The sequence below is a fragment of the Papio anubis genome, chromosome 15 (assembly GCF_008728515.1).
Source record: "Papio anubis isolate 15944 chromosome 15, Panubis1.0, whole genome shotgun sequence".
NCBI classification, from domain to species: domain Eukaryota; kingdom Metazoa; phylum Chordata; class Mammalia; order Primates; family Cercopithecidae; genus Papio; species Papio anubis.
Window position 1 is genome coordinate 20,478,788 of NC_044990.1, and position 21,483 is coordinate 20,500,270.

The 21,483-nt window shown below is 44.3% G+C and overlaps 1 protein-coding gene across 5 annotated transcripts in view; it reads left to right on the forward strand.

The window, feature by feature from the left end:
- The first annotated feature begins 1,426 nt into the window (after positions 1-1,426).
- The window catches only part of DGKH (diacylglycerol kinase eta), a 216,246-nt gene continuing 196,189 nt past the window's right edge, over positions 1,427-21,483 (forward strand). For 3 of the 5 annotated variants that reach the window (XM_021929569.2, XM_031655798.1, XM_031655806.1), the window contains exons 1-2: positions 1,427-1,544; positions 9,385-9,588. In XM_021929569.2, coding sequence (XP_021785261.2) covers positions 1,485-1,544; positions 9,385-9,588 — 264 coding nt within the window. In that variant the 5' untranslated portion in view covers positions 1,427-1,484. Of the gene's footprint in view, positions 1,545-5,712; positions 8,728-9,384; positions 9,589-21,483 lie in introns of those variants that run through there. The other 2 variants (XM_031655799.1, XM_031655797.1) reach the window with 2 other exon arrangements.

The window sequence follows — 21,483 nt, forward strand, 5'->3', positions numbered from 1 at the left end:
AGAGCGAGATCCTATCTGAAAATAAATACACAAATAAATAAAAATCTGATCGACAATGCAAACGCCGCAAATAGGTCAAGTAAGACGGGCATTGGAAAATATCCAATGATTTAGGGGATTTTCAAAACTATGAGGTGACTTTTGTCAGTGCAGTCCCCGTGGAACAGCAGGCACAGAAGTCGGTTTGCAGGATCCTGAAGAATTAGTGGGCTGGGTACAGGCTAGATCAATTAAGTGTTTTTGACTTGCCTATTTGTTTTTAAAATTTGCCAATGCATTTGACATGATGGCATGATTGAGGGTCCTGAAAAGATGTTGAAAGAACGAACCTGAAAGCCCAGGATGGGGAATAACCTGTGTAAAGCCAGTCACACTTGGACTGGAACTAGATGAAAGTCGCTTTCAATGCCAAGATGATCCGAAACGCTATCTGAAACGCTTTTACAAAGGGCAGGAGGAGACTTGCTGTTTATTGAGCGCTCACTGAGAGCCATCCCGTGTCCTAATTTGAGTCTAGGGATAAAACTGGAAGACAGATCGACTCCTTAGCCGGTTCTTTCCATGAAAACGTTGATAATGAATTTAAAAAGCACTCCCTCAAGTTTAACCTCTCCTGTAGTTGGTAACCCATCTGCATTCTTTAGAACGTCACAAGGAAGAAACCGTGCCCGGCGCAGCTTGCCCTGGAGCGCAGCTGGAGTGCGGAGGAGTCTTCGCTCCGCTGAAGCCGGTTACTGTCCAGTGGGATTTTGCTCAAGCTTCAGCACCCCCAGGAGGGGAGGCGCCTACAGCGCGGGCCGCCAGCGTTTGGAGGGAGGCGGGCGCGGGCTGCAGGCACCGGGAGACTGCAAGAGCGAGAGACAGGGGCGCTGGGAGGCGTCTCCCGGGACCCGTGTGTGCTCCGGTCGTCAGCGCGGTGGCCAGCCTAGCCCAGCCCGGGCTTTCCTCACCACTCTCTGCGCGCCCGGCCCCGGGGGAGGCCGCTCCTCTCCGCGCGGCCGCCGGGTGCCCGTGACCACCCGGCGGCCGCTTTCGGTTCCGCGCCTTATAAGGCCTGACAGGGGGGTCACGTGCGTCCCGGGCCGCCCGCCGGGAGGAGGGGGCGGCGGGGGGGGAGGGGCGGGCAGCGGGGAGGAAAAGGGGAGGGCGCCGGGGGCGGAGGAAGGAGCGAGGGGCGGATTCTGCGCCCGTGGGAGGCGGCGGCGGCGGGGAGCGGACCGTTCGGAGCCGCGCAGGGGAGCGGGACCGTGGAGAAGGAGGAGGCGGCGGAGGAGGAAGGGACCGGCGCGGGGGCGGGAGAGCGCGGCGGAAGCCGGAGACGGCGGGTGGGCCGGTGGCTGGCCCTGGGCGGGGAGTCGGGGCGGCGGCGGCTGCCGAGAGGGACCGCGGCGAGAGAAGCGCATCCAGCAGCCCCGGCGCAGCGGCGGCGGCGGCGGGGACCCGGGTCCGCGCGCCCGGGCGGCCGGCGGGCGCGGGCCGGCGCGATGGAGCCGCAGCACGTGCGCCCCGCGCCTGGCGCCCACAGCCCAGCGTGGGAGGAACCGGTGGGTACCGCGCCCGCGCCCACCCCCTCCCGCTTCTCCTCTGCTCCCCCCGCCCGGGCCGGGTTCCGTTCAGGAAATGGCCCGGGATGAGGTCCCCAGCTGCTTCCCAGCCGGGGCAGCGCTTCCTCCGCCGCCCGGGCTCCTCCTCGCGCGCCGCCTGGAGCGCCTTTGTCCGGCTGATCGAAGCTCTCCCCGAGCAACCGCTGGCGAACCGCTGGCGACGGCCCTGCGAGGACCGTTTCCCGGCTTCATCGACTCAACTTTTCACTTGCTTTGAGAGCGTGGAATGTAGGCGGGGGAGAGGAGAAGCCAGGCTGCGCGGTCGGCGTGGGGAGTCGGAAGAGCCCGGTTTTCCCTGCCGAGACCGCGCCCTGGTCGTCACCTGGGCGCGCAGGTTCCCGGGGACCCGCGCCTGGAGAGGGTGAGCGCGGCGCGGAGCCCAGAACCACGCCTCCGACTCCTGCCCGCCGCTAAAGCTTGGGCGTCTGGAGGGTGCAACGGGTTTTGCCGGGGACGAAGCTGAAAGCTGACTTCGCTTTCGCCTGGGATTTCGCTGCACACGCAACGCGGAGGTTGAGTAATTTTAGGAGCCAAGAGTAGTGTGTGTGCATGTCTTATGTGTGCAGGGATAAGGAGGAAGAGACCGGGGGGCTTTGGATTTGTTCCCTCAAACTCCCTCAACTTCCTTCTTTCTTCCGATTCTAACAGAACCGTCTCACATCCCTCCAGGGATTCCACCCCGGAATGCCCCTCTCTCACTCAGAGCTCTGGAAGCCTGTGTGGGCTGCCTTTTCCCTGGCGTCGAATTTTGGCTCTCCACACCCTGCCTCGATATTTGCTACTCCCTCTTGGTTGACATTCTGAGCCAGTCTGAAAAGCCCCGTCCGAAATTTCTGGCCTCACCCGTGTTCCGGTCAACGTGTTCGGATGCTGGTTTCCCAGGGACTCTCCGAGTCTGCTCAGGCCGGCCCTCTGCCTGTTGAGAGCCGCTAGGTCAGGTGCCAGGGTTGGCTGTCCTTTTTCTTTTCTAAGTATATACGCTGTCAGCTCCTTTGCTCAGAGTACGTTTCTCGGCTTGATTCCTGACCTTTCAGAAGCGTCCTTCGACTCTGATCCCTCTGCATCTGCAGCTGTCTTTGCTTTCGTGAATTTGAACATGTCGTCAGGTTGCCCATCTGCTCAGGTTTCTTCCATTGTGGTTATCACGGGGGCTTAAGCTAGTCTCCAAATTAAAAATACAATCCAGTTTTGAAGTTTAAGTCAAAGATCATTGAGAACTAAATTCAGTGACTTTACTTTTAAACTTTCCTGTAGGAACCTGGATACTTTAAGCCAACACCAATCACAATGGAAATATCCGGGTGTATGTTATTTTCCTTTAGGCTGCTGATGTCAGAACTACTTGACATTTAGAAGATTAGAGAAAGAAGTTTTTTTTTTTCTTCTCTAAAGTGACAAATGAAATGCTCATTTATTTTCCACAGAAAATATTCAGTTTCCAGTCTTAGCACTGGAGCTTTTTAAAACTAGAGCCCTAACATAAATTTGTGAATGGACTGCAATACTTTATCCAGACTGCAGAACCATCTTTTAAGAATTAAGTTTATTTTCTTTAAACACTGAAGACCTTTTCATTTGCTCTGCACCTATTTTCATTCCGCACCTATTATGTTCCAGGACTGTTGGATAGCAGTTACCAACAACAGAGAGACAGATCCTTGACCTCAGAAAGCTGACGTTCTTAACTAAACAGAATGTCTTGTTTCATATATGTTAATGGTTTACAATCAGAAAGTCACAGAAAATACATTCAGAGATCATGGGTGTGAGGCTTCAAATAATACTTTTTACAAGCGACTTTATTCTAAACCCTGTGATCACACAGATATGACCAAGTCCATCTAAGAACTAACGAGGGGAATTCTCATTTAACTTCTTAAAAAAAGACAATTTATCCAAATTACTAAAAAGTGGCATATAAGGATCAATGTGGGATACATTAGGGAAAAAAGTGTTTAAATGTTAAATCTTCCAGGCATTTGGAGCAAGGGGAAGGGGGATGGAGAGACAGTTTAATCTACATATGTTTTGAAGGGACATAAAATCCATCAGAATTGGGGATTTGTGACCTTTTTTGGGGTCAGCAATCCCTTTAAGAATCTGATCAAAGCTATGGACCCTCTTTCCCTCAAACATGCACTAATGTGACATACATGTTACATACATATGTTTTAGATATGTATTTATGTGTGTGTATATATATGTAAAACATTTTAATACAATTTCAAGAGTATCACAGATTTCTTTAAGACCAATCTGTGGATCCTCAAGGACCTCAGGTTAGAAACACCTGCTTTGACTTGGACTCCGTTTCAAAGTTTTTTTTAATTTAAAAACTTTTTTGTTTATTTTTTTTGAGACAGGGACTTGCTCTGTTGCCCAGGCTGGAGTGCAGTGCTGTGATTGTAGCTCACTGCAGCCAGGAACTCCTGTACCAGAGGGATCCTCCCGCCTCAGCCTCCTGAGTAGCTAGGACTATAGGCACATGCCACTAAGCTGGGCTCATTTTGGATTTTTTTGTAGAGGTGGGATCTACCCAGGTTGGTCTCAAACTTGTGGCCTTAAGGGATCCTCCTGACATGGTATCCCAAAGAGCTAGGATTACAGGTCAGAGTTTATAAAATTTGCTTTTTAAATTCAAATATAGACAACTTAATGCTTTACCATAAAAGTATGTTCGTTTACATTTATGAAAAGAAATGTTCAATACTGAACAATACTGAATACGCTTAATATTCATTCTGTTCAATAATGAACAGATCCTGTTGCATTACCTCTTACGGGATAACATAAGGGCATGTACATATAACAACAGTATACGTGTAACCATTTACTCTCCTCATTGTTTGAGACAGTGTCTCACTGTGTCACCCAGGCTGGAGTGCAGGGGCCAGATTCTCAGCTCACTGCAACCTCTGCCTCCTGGGCTCAAGCAATTCTCCTACCTCAGCCTCCCAAGTAGCTGGGACTATAGGTGCTTGCCACCATGCCAGGCTAATTTTGGCATTTTCTTGTATAGATGGACATGGTGGTGCACACCTATAGTCCCAGCTATGTTGCCTAGACTGGCCTTGAACTCCTGGGTTCAAGCAATCTGTCCACCTCAGCCTCCTAAAGTGCTGGGATTACTGGCATGAGCCACTGCACCTGGCCTGTTCTTACTCATTTTTGATGGAACCTAAAACATGATAGTGTGATTCTGCATGTAACTATTCAGGCAGAAGAGCAAACACAGTATCAAATTGATGATGACAGACAGTAAAGAGAACAGGACTTTTCTTTCTTTTTTGTTTTCGAGACAGAGTGTCACTCTCTGTTGCCCAGGCAGGAGTGCAGTGGTGCCATCTTGACTCACTGCAACCTCCGCCTCCTGGATTCAAGCAATTCTCCTGCCTCAGCCTCCCGAGTAGCTGGGATTACAGGCGCCTGCCACCATGCCCGGCTAATTTTTTGTATTTTTAGTAGAGACGGGGTTTCACCTTGTTAGCCAGGATGGTCCCGATCTCCTGACCTCGTGATCCACTCACCTCAGCCTCCCAAAGTTTTGGGATTACAGGGGTGAGCCACAGCGCCCGGCCCAGCACTTCTTTCTTAAAATGCAGCCATGTTCAGCTGTTGCTGAACTTTACGACACGATTGGGAGATGAACTGAAGTTAGTTAGTTAAGTGAACCATTTAAATAAACGATCAGCCTTATTCTGGCTAAGTCATTGTCCTAAAGAAGATAAATTTTAGCATTCTAAGTTTCTGTGTATTTTCTTTAATGCTAGCTTTGAAATGCAATCAAATTTCAGTGGAAATAGAGGCATAACCTAAATTTCTAATCAATTAAAAAATACTTTAGTGGTGGGCATGGGTGGGTAGAAAGATATTTAGCCAAACAAGCCTTACTGGGGGGAAAATAGGTAGAATTCTAGCCAACACTTCAAAAATGGGGAAGTACGTACAAAGTAGTCCTTAGTGGGGGGATGCTAGAGTACACTTATTAAAATTTGCTTTTGGTGCAGTGGCTCACGCCTGTAATCCCAACACTTTGGGAGGCCAAAGTGGGAGGATCTCTTGAGGCCAGGAGTTTGAGACCAGCCTGGGGAAGATGACCAGACCCTGTGTCTAAACAACAACAACAACAACAACAACAACAAAACTAGCCAGACCTGGTGATGCATGTCTGTAGTCCCAGCTATCCTGTGACTACCCTGGGAGGCTGATGCCAGAGGAGCCTTTGAGCCCAGAGTTTAAGGACGCAGTGAGCTGTGATTGGCCATTGCACTCCAGCCTGGGCAAGAGAGCAAGAAGTTGTCTCTAAAAAAAGAAAAAAAAATTGCTTTATTTTGAAATGGTTTTATACTAGTTAGTGCTGATAAAAGTATCCAGGTCTAAAGGAAAATTAGGAAGGAAAGAGTTTCAGAGGATAGGGCCAAAATATAAATGAGAGGTTATAAACATCTTTGCATTAGGTCTAGATGATGAAAGGTTTTTGCCTCAGGTACAAGGATGACCATATGTATATGCAGTTAATATCACAATTAATCCCCAAATCTTTTTCATTCAGGTAACAACTAAGGAAATGGTAATAAGTTAAAAGTTTTGAATGTTAAATTCTGAATATGTAGCAAATAGCGTGTTCTTAAGTTTTAATTAAGGCAGTTTCTCAATGCCTGTACTTCGTCAACCTGCAGTATTCTTTGATTGCATGGTTCCTTATTGATTAGGAACACAAGTCCTAGAACACGGCTATATTTTAAGTGCTGGCTTGAGCTCTTCAGGATATAAAATGTAACATTCTGCGTATTTATGGTACAATATTTAAGATAAAACCATAGAACATATGAGATTTAAAAGTTGCCAATGGGTATAATACCCCTTTTGTTATGAGTAGTGATCAGTAAAAATATAATTCAAAATACCTCTGTAGAAAATAATACACTAATATTCATAAAGTTGGTATCAGCATGAAATTTGGCTGTGACTTACACATCTTCAGTCTAATAGGTGTTCTTTATTTTAGTGGGCCAGGATCTCTGTTAAGTAAAAACCTAACGTAGCGGTAGCTACCACCTGTTTCCATTTCATCCTGAATGCAGTGTCTACACAGCTTATGTTCAATTCTTTAATAGTGTCTTTGTCATATGTTCTGAACAGAGATTTCAAAGTAACAATAAAAATGTAAGATGTATCTAAGCAATTATTGGAAAATCTGAAATCACTAAGTAAGGAAAAGATCAAGGAATTCTTATAAATCAAATAAATAATGTAAGATACCTCATATTTGAAATTGTTTCAGTTGCTATTTTGAGCTACATGGTTGAAATGGTTGGAAAGATTGAGACCTTGATGTTGTAATACTTTTAAAGAAGGTGAAGTGCATTGCAGGTACGCAGTGCACAAATTAGATAGTCATTCTAAAAACTTCTAATTTACAGATAAGACCGAGAAGAGGGTAGTAAGTCAGGTATCTTAAATAATGGATTCGTTGAAACTGGCTCTTCAGAAGAGGTAATTGCAGAAGTGCAAAGCTGGCTCTGAGGTTAAATCTTTATGCAAAAAGAATACTTTTACTCTGAGGTATTAATGGTTCAGCTCTGGGATATGAAACTTTTTAAGTATCTTTAAGCAATCAGTGTCTGAATCAAAGGGTGAGGTGTGTAATCTGACCTCTTAAAATCACAAAATCAGCACGGGCATGAGATAATGCCTTTCAGTTTAATCACTTGCTGCCTGGATTCTGGAAAATGTTGCTGTATAAAACAAAGTATGAATAGAAGTATATGGTAACTGACAGACTGATTTTTGTTATAATGTGGTAAAGTGAATAGAACATTAGAATAGTAACTGCATGATTTTGACTTTGGTCCCAGTTTGTGATTTGGGGCCTTAGTTTCTTTACATTAAAAGAGAGGACTAAACTAAGTTTATTCTTTCAAAAGACCCTTTACTAGGTGTCCTTGTCTACGTTTCCAAAATATTGGACTTGTCCATGACCAAACAGGTGGGGATGAAGGCCATTATTTTGATTATTTTTCTCTTTTAAGAATTTCCAGAAATATGTTCTTTGCAGATAAAGAATTACACATTTGTAGAGCTCTAAGCGCTCTTAAAAGTCATTTTGCCCAACTCCTTCCTTTCCTAAAGGAGTCAATATTAGCTGCAGAAATAGCTTCTCTGTTATTATTACATAGCAGCAGTCTGCTGTCTTTAAATATTTGAACTAAACACATTTTACATCTTAATGAATTTAATTTACGATGTGATGTCCAGTATTGGGATTGCATACTATTTCTTAAAACTTCTTAGAACTGTTAGCTCTAATAAATCAAATTTCTTGTTGGGAGTAAGACTGCAAGTTAAAAAAAAAAAAACAAAACAAAAAAACAGAACCTTAGCTTGGAGGAACCTTAAAGGTCATGTCAACTGAAAAAATACGAAAGGAATGGGTACTGAAAGGCATGAACATGATAACAGAGATTGAATGCTTTCTCCAGGTGGAGAGACTCCACAGTCTGGCAGGGACTTTTTGTCTTATTTAAAAATATAGCTAACACCAGTTTGGTGTTCTCTTTGGATGACAAGAGGGAGCTGTCGTTTTAGTGTCTTCTCCCGCAGCCCCCTCACACCTGTGAGGCTTCTTTGACGTTGAGCGTGCACAACCCGCTGCCAGTCCGCGGTTCCCAAGTGCTCGCGCAGCCAGCTCGCAGGGGAGTTGTGCGCGGTGGCTACAGCCTGTTGATCCCATTTCCTCTTGCTCTAGTGCGGGCTAGGGAGTGGCTCTGCCGGGACTTCCAAGGCTTTTTGTCTCGGGTACTGGTGTTCGCATGGCTCGAGTGTATTGTTTTCTTCCAGGCAATCTCGGTTAGCGCTTCAGCTTAGACAGTTCTTGTGCATTCTGTCGTCTTGGGCTGCGTGTAGTCTCTTGTTTCTGCGCTTTCTCCACGCCCTTCCCAGTTTCCTGTTAGCCGAAGGGGATCGCTCTTTCTGAACGAAAAGTTCTCAGAGCAGAGCTGAACCTCCCGGAAAATGCTCTTCTCTTCCGTGTGCGCCGGATGGGGGTGGGGGTGGGCCAGAAACTGAACGCCGCAGTCGGGAGAGCTGAGAGGATCTGACGGCCCTGGCGGAGGCGGGAGAGGTACGGTCCTCGGAGTGGGGCTGGGGGTCGGGAGACCGACGAGGGGCAGCGCCCGACTGCCTTGGGGGCAGAGGGGACTTTTATTCAGCTGGAACCACGCGGCGAGGCCCAAGTGTCTCTGGAGAGATTCGGGGTCCAGGAGGTGGCGGGTGCACCCAAGGGTGCCGGGAGGAAGCTCCGGGTTTCCATTCTTCCCCAGGCATCGGTGTTGCCCCTGCTGCCCAGAAGTGAGGGGGGTGTGCGGGCATCGCCACTGCGGGGTGGGCTGCAGAGGTTTCCTGCCTCCCCCACCCTCCTGTCCATCCCGGGGACCCCAGATCGTAGAGGGAGTGGAAGAGATGTTCCAAACCCTGTCACCCCATCCTCTCTACCCGCGCTGGTCCTATCCGAGGCTGGGTGCGCAGGGGTCCCAGGCGGGCGGGGGTCAGCGACCCCTGCGCCCCACCGTGGCCGCCGCTCCGGCGGGAACCGGGTGGAGGAGCCGGGTGGACTCCTGCCTGGAGGGCTCCTGTCCCGGGCGACCCTTCTCCCGCGGGGGAGCTGGGGGAACGGAAGATGGCGGCGGCGGCCGGGCGCGGGGTTCCGGGCTACGCTTGGGCAGAACCCACCCGCTGACCGCCGCCGCCGCCCCCGGCGGGCGGTGCTGTGTCCCTGCAGGAGTCGGAGAGGATGGCAGGGGCCGGAGGCCAGCACCACCCTCCGGGCGCCGCTGGAGGAGCGGCCGCCGGAGCCGGCGCCGCGGTCCCCTCAGCTGCTGCCTCAGCGGGGCCGGGAGAGGATTCGTCTGACAGCGAAGCGGAGCAAGAGGGACCCCAGAAACTGATCCGCAAAGTGTCCACCTCCGGGCAGATCCGGACCAAGGTAGGGCGGAGGAGGCGGGCCTGAAGGCCGCGTGGAAAGCGGGAGGTGGAGAGGGCGCGGGGGCGCTGGAGCGCTGGAGCGCGCCGGGCGATCCCGGGAAGGCGGGGAAGGCGGGGATGGTGGGGATGGTGAGGCGGGGCGGGGCCTGGGGCGCCGGCGGGGTGGGGCGCCGGCGGGGTGGGGCGGGGCGGGGCGGAGCGCGGGGGGTCGCTGGACCGCGGTGCTGCGGCAAGGATTCCCGGCTGGCGCGCGGGAGGCTACGAGCCTGGGCTCCCAGGGAATTCGGCTGGCAGAGGCGGGTGCAGGGAACCCGCGGCTCGGCGGGAGCGTGGGAAAAAGCTGACGCGCAGTCGCGAGTTCCCACTTAGGAAACTTAAAAGGAGAGTTTCAATTTTTCTTCCCTGCTGTTCGGGGGAGCTTGCGCGTGTGCTGGCCAACCAGCCCGCGCTGCAGTGAGCCCTGCTGCTTTCCAGCTTAGGCCCGCTCAGAGGGTGGGTGGGAGGTGGCACCGGTCAGCCTTTCCTGCCTCTCTGCCTTCTGCTGCAGTCTGGGAGGCAGAAGCCCCGAGGCAGGCCAGTGGGACATGGTGCTCGCGGTTTAACCGCACCCTGCGTGGCTCTAAGGGCTGGCCTGGCTTTCTTGTCGCAGGTTCCCGCCAAGTGCAGGGTTCAGAACCATGCGTCCGTGGTTCTTTTTAATAATGAAAAGTTGTCTCTGTGCTATGTGGACATTAGAATGGTGTATTATTCTTGTTAATGGAGCTTGTGCTGTCGACCTCTGAGGTCTCAAAGTTAATTTTTAATTTGATCATGAACATACACAAAGCAAATGCTTATGGACAGTAAAGGATTTTTATATATTCTAATTTTTATCGTAGTTTAAAAATCTTCACAGAGTCTGTTATCAGTAGGGAACTTTAATGAGGAATTTGAAAAGGGAACCAATAAAAGCATTGGCTTTGGGTACCGTCTTTAAAAATAAATTTGCAAAAAATTCATTCTACACCTATTTTTATGAAAAAATTTTCTCTAAAGTCAATGAACTCCTATTTGGAAACATAATTTTTATTAAATGCCTGTGGAGGCAGGTCACGGTGGCTCATGCCTGTAATCCCAGCACTTTGGGAGGCTGAGGCAGGCGGATCACTTGAGGCCAGGAGTTCCAGACCAGCCTGGCCAACATGGTGAAACCCCATCTCTATTAACAATACAAAAATTAGCTGGGCTTTGGGTCACGCACCTGTGATCCCAGCTCCTCTGGAGGCTGAGGCAGGAGAACCGCTTAAACCCGGGAGGCAGATGTTGCAGCGAGCAGAGATTGCGCAACTGCACTCCAGCCTGAACGACAGTTAGACTGTCCGAAAAAAGCGAGTGGATTAATGTTTGTATTAACCTGCCTCCTTATTTTCTGAAATACATATGTGTAAGAACAAAACACAAGAACAACCGTTGACAAGACACACTTTATTAAAGAGTTAGGGATTCAGTCACCTTAGTTAAGAGTACATCTGGTAACTCCTTTTAACAGTGACTTGGCCGGGCGCGGTGGCTCAAGCCTGTAATCCCAGCACTTTGGGAGGCCGAGACGGGTGGATCACGAGGTCAGGAGATCGAGACCATCCTGGCTAACATGGTGAAACCCCGTCTCTACTAAAAAATAACAAAAAAAAACTAGCCGGGCGATGTGGCGGACGCCTGTAGTCCCAGCTACTCGGGAGGCTGAGGCAGGAGAATGGCGTGAACCCGGGAGGCGGAGGTTGCAGTGAGCTGAGATCCGGCCACCGCACTCCAGCCTGGGCGACAGAGCAAGACTCCGTCTCAAAAAAAAATAAAAATAAAAACAGTGACTTTTTGAGTTTGTAGTAAATTAAGAATACGGCATTTAATGTGTTTTTATAAGATTAAGGCTAAAAAGTTAGGGACTTTTTCCTAAAAGTGTTTTTAACATTTCAAATCTTAATTCTGAAAAAAGTTCATAAAACTGTGTTAATGATGGGCAAAATGGCAGGTTAAAAAAAAATTGTATGGAGGCCAGGCATGGTGGCTCACGCCTGTAATCCCAGCACTTTGGGAAAACAAGGTACCTGAGGATCACTGGAGCCCCGGAGTTCAAGGCTGCAGTGAACTGAGATCGTGCCATTGCATTCCAACCTGGGCAATGAAATGAGATTCTGTCTCTTAAATAAACAAGCAAACAAACAAACAAACGTGTATGTTACATGTTTATATGAAATGGTCAAAATTCCATGCATACTTATATCAGGATTAACCAGTAGATTTATACTGTTCGAAAGAAAACTTAGAGATGACTCTAAATTGAATTGAATCATGTCAAACAACAAATTTGTTGGGAGTACCACTATATTTTATAGGTTTCATGCGCTCATTGTAATAGCTAAGATTATATGCTTATGGAGCCTAAAAGTAAATTTAAAAAGCACATTATTTGTGATTTTCTATCTTTCTAATAAAAACATTTAGCATATACATTTTGCCATGATGAGAGATAATTTTTGATTATGAAATGAAATATTGCTTGAATTTCAAAAGTGTATTGAATGTCAGAAATTCTGCATTTTACACTTTCTCGTATGTTAGAGAGCATGTAAGTTCATCAACATTTTCATATATGAACACCTGAGATCAGGGTGTAAGATTTCTGAGACCAGTGAACTTCAACCTCATACCCCATCTCCTGCAATCGGACTGTTCATGTATGTCACAGACTTTAGCATTTATGTCTTTTATCACATATACTGATTCTCGGGGAAGAAAGTGAGAGCAATAGGGGGAATTTATAGAATGAGAACTACTAAATTTAACGTTGGTTCCCAGTCCTCAATTATGATTCAGATGAGAATTAAGGGAAGGATCTTTAGAAAAAGACAAATACTTTCTGTGTCCCTGCACAGGTGTGTAAGATGGGAGCACCTGGAGGAGAGGTAGGCCCTAAGATTAGCTCAAAGCCCAGTCTTTCTTTTTTTTTTTTTTTTTTGAGATGGAATTTCACTCTTGTTGCCCAGGCTGGAGTGCAATGGTGTGATCTCTGCTCACTGCAACCTCCGCCTCCCAGGCTCAAGTGATTCTCCTGCCGCTGCCTCAGCCTCCCGAGTAGCTGGGATTACAGGCATGCGCCACCACGCCCAGCTAATTTTTTATTTTTAGTAAAGACGGGGTTTCTCCATGTTGGTCAGGCTGGACTCCCGACCTCAGGTGATCCGCCCACCTCTGCCTCCCAAAGTGCTGGGATTACAGGTGTGAGCCTCGGCGCTCAGCCCTGGTCATTTTTAAGACAGCACAAGCAGTTCTTGCTCATCTATCCTGCTTTGTCAGTAGGTCAAAACTGGTCAAATATGGAATGCTTCATATGGTTCAACCTAATATGTCATCATTTAACTAACCAGTTCTTTGCAGAAGTAAATATGGGTTGTTTTAGGACAGTGCCCTAATCTCAGCTTTTTCATAGTGGATTTGATGATTTTTAAGTAAAGAATGGAACTGGTATTGCTTTTGAAATCAGTGTGGCTTAATAAAATCCTCATGTATATTTTAGCACCCTCATCATAACTCCATACAGTATACTTTTTGTTCCCCTTTTCATTTTCCATTTATTCCTGGTTTCGTTGTATGTCTGTGCTGTCCTCTCTACTATTTTCCTCTTTCTCTGTTTTGAACTTTTTCCTTTCTCTGAATAACCTAAGTGGAATTTCAGGTGGTCTCATCTAGTCACTCAGGTGCTAAACACTAAATGATTTTATGGCTGCCTTTATTTCCCAAAGACAGAAAGTCACTTATGTACAAAAGTGAAAGTGGTACTGATGTAGGAAAGCCAAAATGGAGTCCTAACACTTGTCATATCTCTTCCTCCTGTTTACCTTCTCGAGTTTTTGGATTTGCATTCAGACATACTGTTGTAGAGAATTTCACAGGTATTTACTGAGAATAAGACATTTTTGAAACAATGCTAATATAGATTCAGACAAATTGGGTTTTGAGGATGAATGTGAAAGAAGCTTTGCGTGCTTTTTGTTGGCCCATGAATACTGCAACCTTTCATTTTATGGGAATGACTGGAAGAAACTTGGTCAGGCTTACAGCCTAGGATTGTTCAACAATCATAAACCAAACAGTATAAACAAATGGTAACCATCTCAATGACTTTTTCTGCCCTTGGGTCATCTCAGCTAAGGTTAAGCTGCATGTGTCAAAAATACTTCCTGATGAGGTTTATTGTGTTCTCATTTATTTATTTTTTTGACATTCATATGTCTTCTTACAGCTAATGGCCACAAATGAGTCTCTAAATTTAGGTAGAACATACCTAAACACAAAAGATATTCAGAATTTTGCACCAACATTTTATCTAGGCTGAGGGCAGTGGCTCATGCCTGTAATCCTACCACTTTCAGAGGCCAAGGTAGGACAATCACTTGAACCCAGGAATTCAAGACTAGCTTGGGCAACAGTGAGACTCCATCTCAAAGAAAAAAACAAACCCAAAACAAGACCAAAAAACACACCAGTATTCTATCTGGATTAAGATATATTTTTGGTGCAGCAAACCACCATGACACATGTGTATCTATGTAACAAACCTGCAGGTTCTGCACATGTAACCCAGAATTTAAAGTAAAATAAAAGAAATAAAACAAATCTTACTGCTACTACTAATTATATATATGTATGTGTGTGTGTGTGTATATTATTTTTTTTTTTTTTTTGAGACAGAGTCTCACTCTGTTGCCAGGCTGGAGTGCAGTGGCACGATCTCAGCTCACTGCAGCCTCCGCCTCCCGGGTTCAAGCGATTCTCCTGCCTCAGCCTCCTGAGTAGCTGGGACTACAGGCATGTGCCACTACGCCCAGCTAATTTTTTGTATTTTTAGTAGAGACGGGGTTTCACCATATTGGCCAGGGTGGTCTCGATCTCTTGACCTCGTGATCCACCTGCCTTGGCCTCCCAAAGTGTTGGTATTACAGGCGTCAGCCACCATGCCCTGCCAAAAACATGTATTTTTAAGCCCAGTAAGGATATTGATCACATTCTTCAATTGATATCTTGGTTTCAACTTAATATGAAGGATGTATAAATAAACTCCTGTTCTTTTATGGTAAGGCAGTATATGAAAATATTGATTTGCATTTTTCATTGCCTTACACAATTTTAATTTGTGCCATTAAACATTATCTTTCATCACAAACCCTAGGTGAAGTATACTGGGGAAGACTTGCTCTGTGTTTTTGAAATTGTAGGTGGCAGCCCATTACTGGGTCATGATGGTTCATGGCCAACATTTAAAAGAGAAGCAGAATAAATTAGGAAATATTATTTATTAGCTAGAGTTCTGAGTGGAAACATGGGAATCATAATGATCCAAATAGATGGGAAACAGAAACATGGCCAGAAGAATATTAGGAAATGAGAGTAAAGTGATACTGACAGGTTTATTGCTCTGAAACTCAATATGAAATGAGAAGCAAGTAGGAACTTTTACATTTTGATAGGTGGTGAGCAGAAAGATATCTCAAGCAATTAACACACGTCCAGGCCAGAAGTTGGCTCACTTTTCCCATAAAGGGCCAGATAGTAAATAGTTTAAATTCTGTGGGCCATAAGTTGTCTGCTGAAGTTATTTAGCTCAGAGAATGGAGGTTACTAAGAAGGAGAGGGTGCTGGGGAGAACTGGAGAACTCCAGAATGATTCTGGAGAATAAGTTCTTATTCTGGAGAATAGAAGAAATTCTTTTGTACAACAAAGTGACTGTAGTTAATAATAAAGCATTGTATACTCGAAAATTGCCAAGAGTAGATCTTAAATGTTCTCACCCACAAAAAATTTAAGTATGTGAGCTGATGGATATATTAATTTGATTTAATCATTTCATAATGTATACATACATGAAAAATCACTCCATGTACCAGAAATATATAAAATTTTTATCAGTTATACCTTAGTAAAAAAAAGAAAAAAATTACTCTACTTTGCCATTGTAGTATCAAACAGCCATAGACAATACTTTAAGTATTGCTGTGTTCCAACAAAACTTTATTTAAGGACACTGAAATTTGAATTTCGTATAATTTTCATGTGCTAAGAAATATTATTATTCCTCTTTTTAAGAAATCAATTTGAACATGTGAAAACCTTAGCTCGTTGACTGTATAAAATCAGGCGGCCGGCAGGATATGGCCCATGGATATAATCTGTGGGCTGTAGTTTGCTGGCCCCTGTGTTAGAAAATGGAAGGTAGTATAGTTAGGTTTGCCAAGCATTGCAAAGTTAAGGTGCTGTTAAATCTGATCCACATTTAAGGGACCAAATAAAGCTAGATTTCAGTCCATTTAAAAAATCTCATCTTTGTAGAACATTTTATTTTTAGCTTGGTTTGCGTCTTTGCTTCCATTTTAATGTGAACTAAATATAGACTGGAAATTCTGACTCTCAGTACGGTAATATATGGTATAACAGCTTTCTTTCCATTTTGATTACAAGTTAAACATGATATCCCATTATTAAAGATAAGAGATATAATAAATAATTTGCTAAACCTTTACATATAACTTAAAGATGCCTTATTTTGAAGTATCTAAATTTAGAACTCTTTCATTTAGTTTAAGTTTGCTTGTTTGCTATTGTGGTACAGAGGCAAAAGGTTATATGAAACTACCATTATAAAGAATGTGGGGCCCCTTTCTGTTTCCAGGGTACGGTGTTTTTCACTCATATTGGATTTGTTAGGCTTTACTTACTCAGGAAATGTGTTTAATAGCAAAGGTTTTAATTAAAGAGAGTTTGTTTTACATCTAAGAATAGACCTTTGAAAAAGGCCATAACATGTTAGTAGGTTACAGTTTCCCTTGGCAAACTTGTTTGGTTTTGTTGGATATTGAGTATTTTACTCCATGACTATTTAGTCACTGGAAACACATTTGTAACTGGGCACCGTGGCTCGTGCCTGTAATCCCAGCAATTTGGGAGGCTGAGCTGGTAAGACTGCTTAATGCCAAGAGTCTGAGACAAACCTTAGCAAAACAGGGAGACCCCATCTCTATAAAACATTAAAAAAATAAGGAAGTTAGCTGGCTCTGGTGGCACCTGTGGTCCCAGCAACTTGGAACCACTGCACTCTAGCCTGGGTGACAGAGCAAGACCTTGCCTCTAAAAGAAGAGAAATAAAGAAACATTTGTATTTCTGAGTTGGTTAAATGATTTTAAAATGATCAACAACTATTGGTGATAGTAGTTTTAAATTAGGAGTCAATGTGCATCATTCGTATTTTATATAGTTCCTTTTTTTTTTTTCTCAAATGATCATATATGATAATAATTCTCTCCCTCCTGCTTTTTGTTGTGAGGCTATTTGGGAGACTGTTAGGCTTCTGTTTGATATGAGGAAGTACGGTTAACTTTATCATGTGTAGAGCTGGAATGTCTGACCTCCTCACTGTGTCGTTTGAGTATCAGCGCTTTTTCAGACCACCAGAATGTAATTTAGTATAGTAGATCTTTTTAAATACAAGCTTGGTGCATTTAATTCAGAAATTTAAAAATGCTTTTCTATTTAGCATTTTCTTGGTTATAGAGCAGTTTTCTATACATGATCTTATGAAACGGTTGTGTACAGTTACTTAAATTTTACAAATGATTATATTGAGACTGAGTTTGAATATCTGCTGAGTAACGGACAAAGCTGGAACTCAAAAGCAGTTCCTTCTGATGATTGTACCCATATCCCTTTCACAGTGGATTAAAATGGGTGGGTTCCAGGTGCCTTGCTTTCAGTAGCCCCATAGCTTCTTGGGCAGTGGAACTTTAATCTACAGCATGCAAGCATGTGTGTGTGCAGGCAGGCGGGCTCCTTATTTCTCTTGGTTTCTCTCTCCTTCTCCTTCCCTTCCCCCTTTTCTCTCTCCTTTAAATTCCTCTTTTCCTCTCCCTTATTTCCTCCTTCTTCCTGTTCCCACCTTTGTTCATTTGTTTAATCTGTGAGCATATCTCTATCAATGTTTTAGGTTTCATCATGCCTTTTTGCATTTGGAGCCTGTGTTTTTAGGGACAGATATATGACTGCACATTTGAAAAGTAAATTTTGAAATAAAAAATGCCAGCTGAAATTTATATTCATTTGAAATAAACTTAACAGAAATCATTGAGACATTTTTAATGTACTTTTAAAAGGATTATTTTAAAAGAAAATGCTTCTAGGTACCTAACTCTTCAAATAGGTTTTCAAAGAAAACTCTTAGTTTCACTTCTATAAGGTAAGATGCCATTTTTGAAAGGTCATGGTATAGTGTTAAAAAGAATCACGTGAAGTAATTTTCCACATGGCCTATTAAAACATATTTGAGGAAAAAATATGAGTGAAATTTATTTTTACCTAGCTAGGGAATGAAAATGACAGGATTTTTTCGGCCTACTTTTCTCCATCTCACTATTTTACTTAGGTAAGAAAAAGTGCAAGAGTTTATATCTGAGCAAGCATGGTGATTTGAGTTGTATTGTTCATCTACACTCTTATAGTACTTTAAAATTAAGTGATATTATAATATTTGATATTTGTAAGAATATATAATATCTCTGTAGTTTGTGAATCTCAATGGTAAAATGACCACCCGTGAATCTAGCTTCAGAATGGGAACATTTTCAATATCATGCATCTTCCTGTGTGCTCCTTCTCAGTTTACTCCTTTGTTGCTCCTCAATTCATGCATTCAAAGAAATATCTATGGTGTTCCAAGTACTGTTGTAGGTACCAGGGATAGAGCAATATGCAAAAAATATACAAAAACCTCTGCCGTCGTGGAGCTCACATTTTAATGCAAGGAGAATTTATGAACTTGTAAATACATGAAATGCATAGTATATGAGAAGGTGAGAAGTGCTATAGAGAGAAATAAAGCATGGCTGTGAGTGGAGGTGGAGTGGGAAGGGATTTTTAGGCAATGAGCATGTGGACCTCTGGGGGAAGAGCAGGCTAAGTAGAAGGAACAGCAACTGCAAAGAGGGAGGTCAGTGGGGCTGAAGCGGGTTGGGGGGAACCGGGTAGAAAGTTGAAAGTGAGTTAACAGTGTCCAAAGTAAAGTACTATAGAGAAAAGTTCTTAGACTGGGGTTCATGCATCCCTGGTTTGGTTGGGTTTTAGAGGGCTCCCCCCAAAGTTTATGTCTATGTGTATTCCCCTCAGAAGGTTAAAACCATTGATTTGTGAAGGGGAACTGCAGGTCAGAAAATAGAGATAGATGAAAAAAATACATCTATCTATCTATCTATCTATCTATCTATCTATCTATCTATATAGTAAGTCCTCACTCAACATCGTTGATAGATTCATGGAAACTGACTTTTAAGTGAAATGACGTATAACAAACCCAATTTTCTTTCTCATTGATGTTATAATGAAATGATGTTGCATGAAAAAGTATTACTCTAGGATCTACTGTACATCATTTCACTTAACATCACAGTTTCTGAGAACCTATTGATGTTGTTAAGTGAGGACTTACTGTATACACAATATAATGCCACAGTAATATTGAACTCTTGAATATAAACCAGCTGTTATCCTTTTCATTTGGAGAAATGTTAAATTTGCCGGTGGGTTCAGTGAAATGGAGTGAGCCAGAGGCATAGAATAGCAAGGTTCCTGGAGAAGTTAGATAGTGTTGGGTTTGATTCTCAGCTTTTCATGTACTATTAGATGGACTCAGACATGTTACTTAAGGGGACAGAGAATGCTCTGCCCACTGATAACTCTGTTTTTCTATTCTTCTTGGCCCACCATTAGACTTCCTTTTCCCCTTGCAGATAGATGGAGATATGTAACTAGCCAGTGAAATACAGGTGAGAGTGATGTCTGTCACTTGGCATCTCAAGCTGTTTGTGGGACTCTCCACACCCTGTGTTTTCCCTCACCTGCCAGGTAGACGTAGATTATCCAGTGGAAGGAGCCTGGATCCCTGAATGACTTCATGGAGCAGAGCCCTTTGTGCTCCTCCCTGAATCCCATTAGCCACATTGGATTGTGACATGAAGGGGACTCCCAAAGTGCTAGGATTATAGGTGTGAGCCACCGCACCTGGCCTTCAAGTGTCTGTTGAAAAAATATTTTAACAAGAATGAAAGACCACTTGGAGGTGGTAGTGGAAATAATTGGCCAGGTTGACTTTTAGGTACTTCTATGGCCCATTCTACTTAATCTTGAAATATCTAAGAGCCTTCTTATCTGCCCTTCTTCAGCTTCTATTTACTCTTCATTCTACTGCAGCTATTTCATGAAACTTCTTTTGCAAAGGCCCTTAATAATTTTAATTGCTTAAATCGAGTGGTCTCTAGTTTTTAGTCAACTGCTTCTTGCCAGTTTGGATGCTGTTGACCACATCTCACATCTTCTCTTCTTTTGCTTTCAAAGTTTAAGTTCTCTTTATCTATCTATCTATCTATCTATCTATCTATCTATCTATCTGGTCTCACTCTGTCACCCAGGCTGGAGTACAGTGGCACAATCTTGGCTCCTGCAACCTCTGCCTCCCAGGTTTAAGTGATTCTCCTGCTTCAGCCTTACAAGCAGTTGGGATTACAGGTGCATGCCACCACGCCTGGCTAATTTTTGTATTTTTAGTAGAGATGGGGTTTCACCGTGTTGGCCAGGCTGGTCTCAAACTCCTGACCTCAGGTGATCCACCTGCCTTGGCCTCCCAAAGTGCTGGGATTACAGGCATGAACCACTGGGCCTGGCCAAGTTCTCTTATCTTTCTTACTATCTTTTCACTGCCTCTTAGCCTCTATCCCTGATTCCTTTATTGTCAAATGTTTTTGTTTCCTAGAAGTCTTAATTCTGTTTGCCCCTTTCTAAGTTAATTTGATCAATTAGATTAGGCTTTGACCATCAGCTCTATTGGTCTTTTTCTAGCCTGTATTTCTGAGATCTGGGCCTCTAGTTCCTTTGCCTACCAGACACTTCCTGTAGGGGGTCCCCTAGCCATCTGAGTCTCCATGTTCTCAAACTGAACATATTTGTGCAGTCCACCCACTCCCAGCCAAATTTTGCTCCACAGCTTTTATGTCCTGTAGAATAAATTGACTTGTATAGAAGAGATTGACTTTTTGTCTTGCTAATCACCATCATTAATTCATTTGCTTTCATCACATACCCATTTAGTGCCTGCTATGGCCAGGCATAGTGTTAGGTGCTGGTGATTTAGAAGTGTTTGAAAGAGACACGTCCCCACCCACAAGGACCTCACTCGTTGTCAGCGGTCACCACATTTGGTCAATTCTGTATATCTTAGATCTTATTTAATCCTCACAGTAAAACTATGAGGTAAGTAAGTACAATTATTCTCTCCTTTTTAGAAATAAGGAAAGCAAAGATTAGATAAGTAACATGCCCCAGGTCACACATGTCAAGTGACTTGTTTGATGCCTGATTTAACTGTTATTGAAGTGGCTACGTTGTCTGGGGTATATACCCTGCGGTTTGTTGTCACACTCCAGGAAAACTTAGGACATGGACACACAGGAGGAGTTTAGGAGTGGAGGTTTAATAGGTAGAATAGAAGGGAAGGAGAAACGACTTCCTCCATAGAGGAAGGGGTCTCCGAGCAGAAAGGACTGGCTGGTGGCAAATGCACTGAGTTTTATAGTCCAGTTTGAGGAGGTGGTGTCTGATTTACACAGGGCTCACAGATTGGTTCAGTCAGGTATGATGTTTACATAGCATGTGTGGAAGGCTGGTTGCCCCACCCTAATCTTCTTATGCAACTGGGCTTTCCCATTGATCTGCGCCATCTTGTCTGCTCCTTACAATACACGTAGCTGGCAGAGAAGGGAAGATGGAACTGCCATCTTGAAAATGTCTAGTCCTTAGTTCCTGTGGGCATTCACCTATGCAGG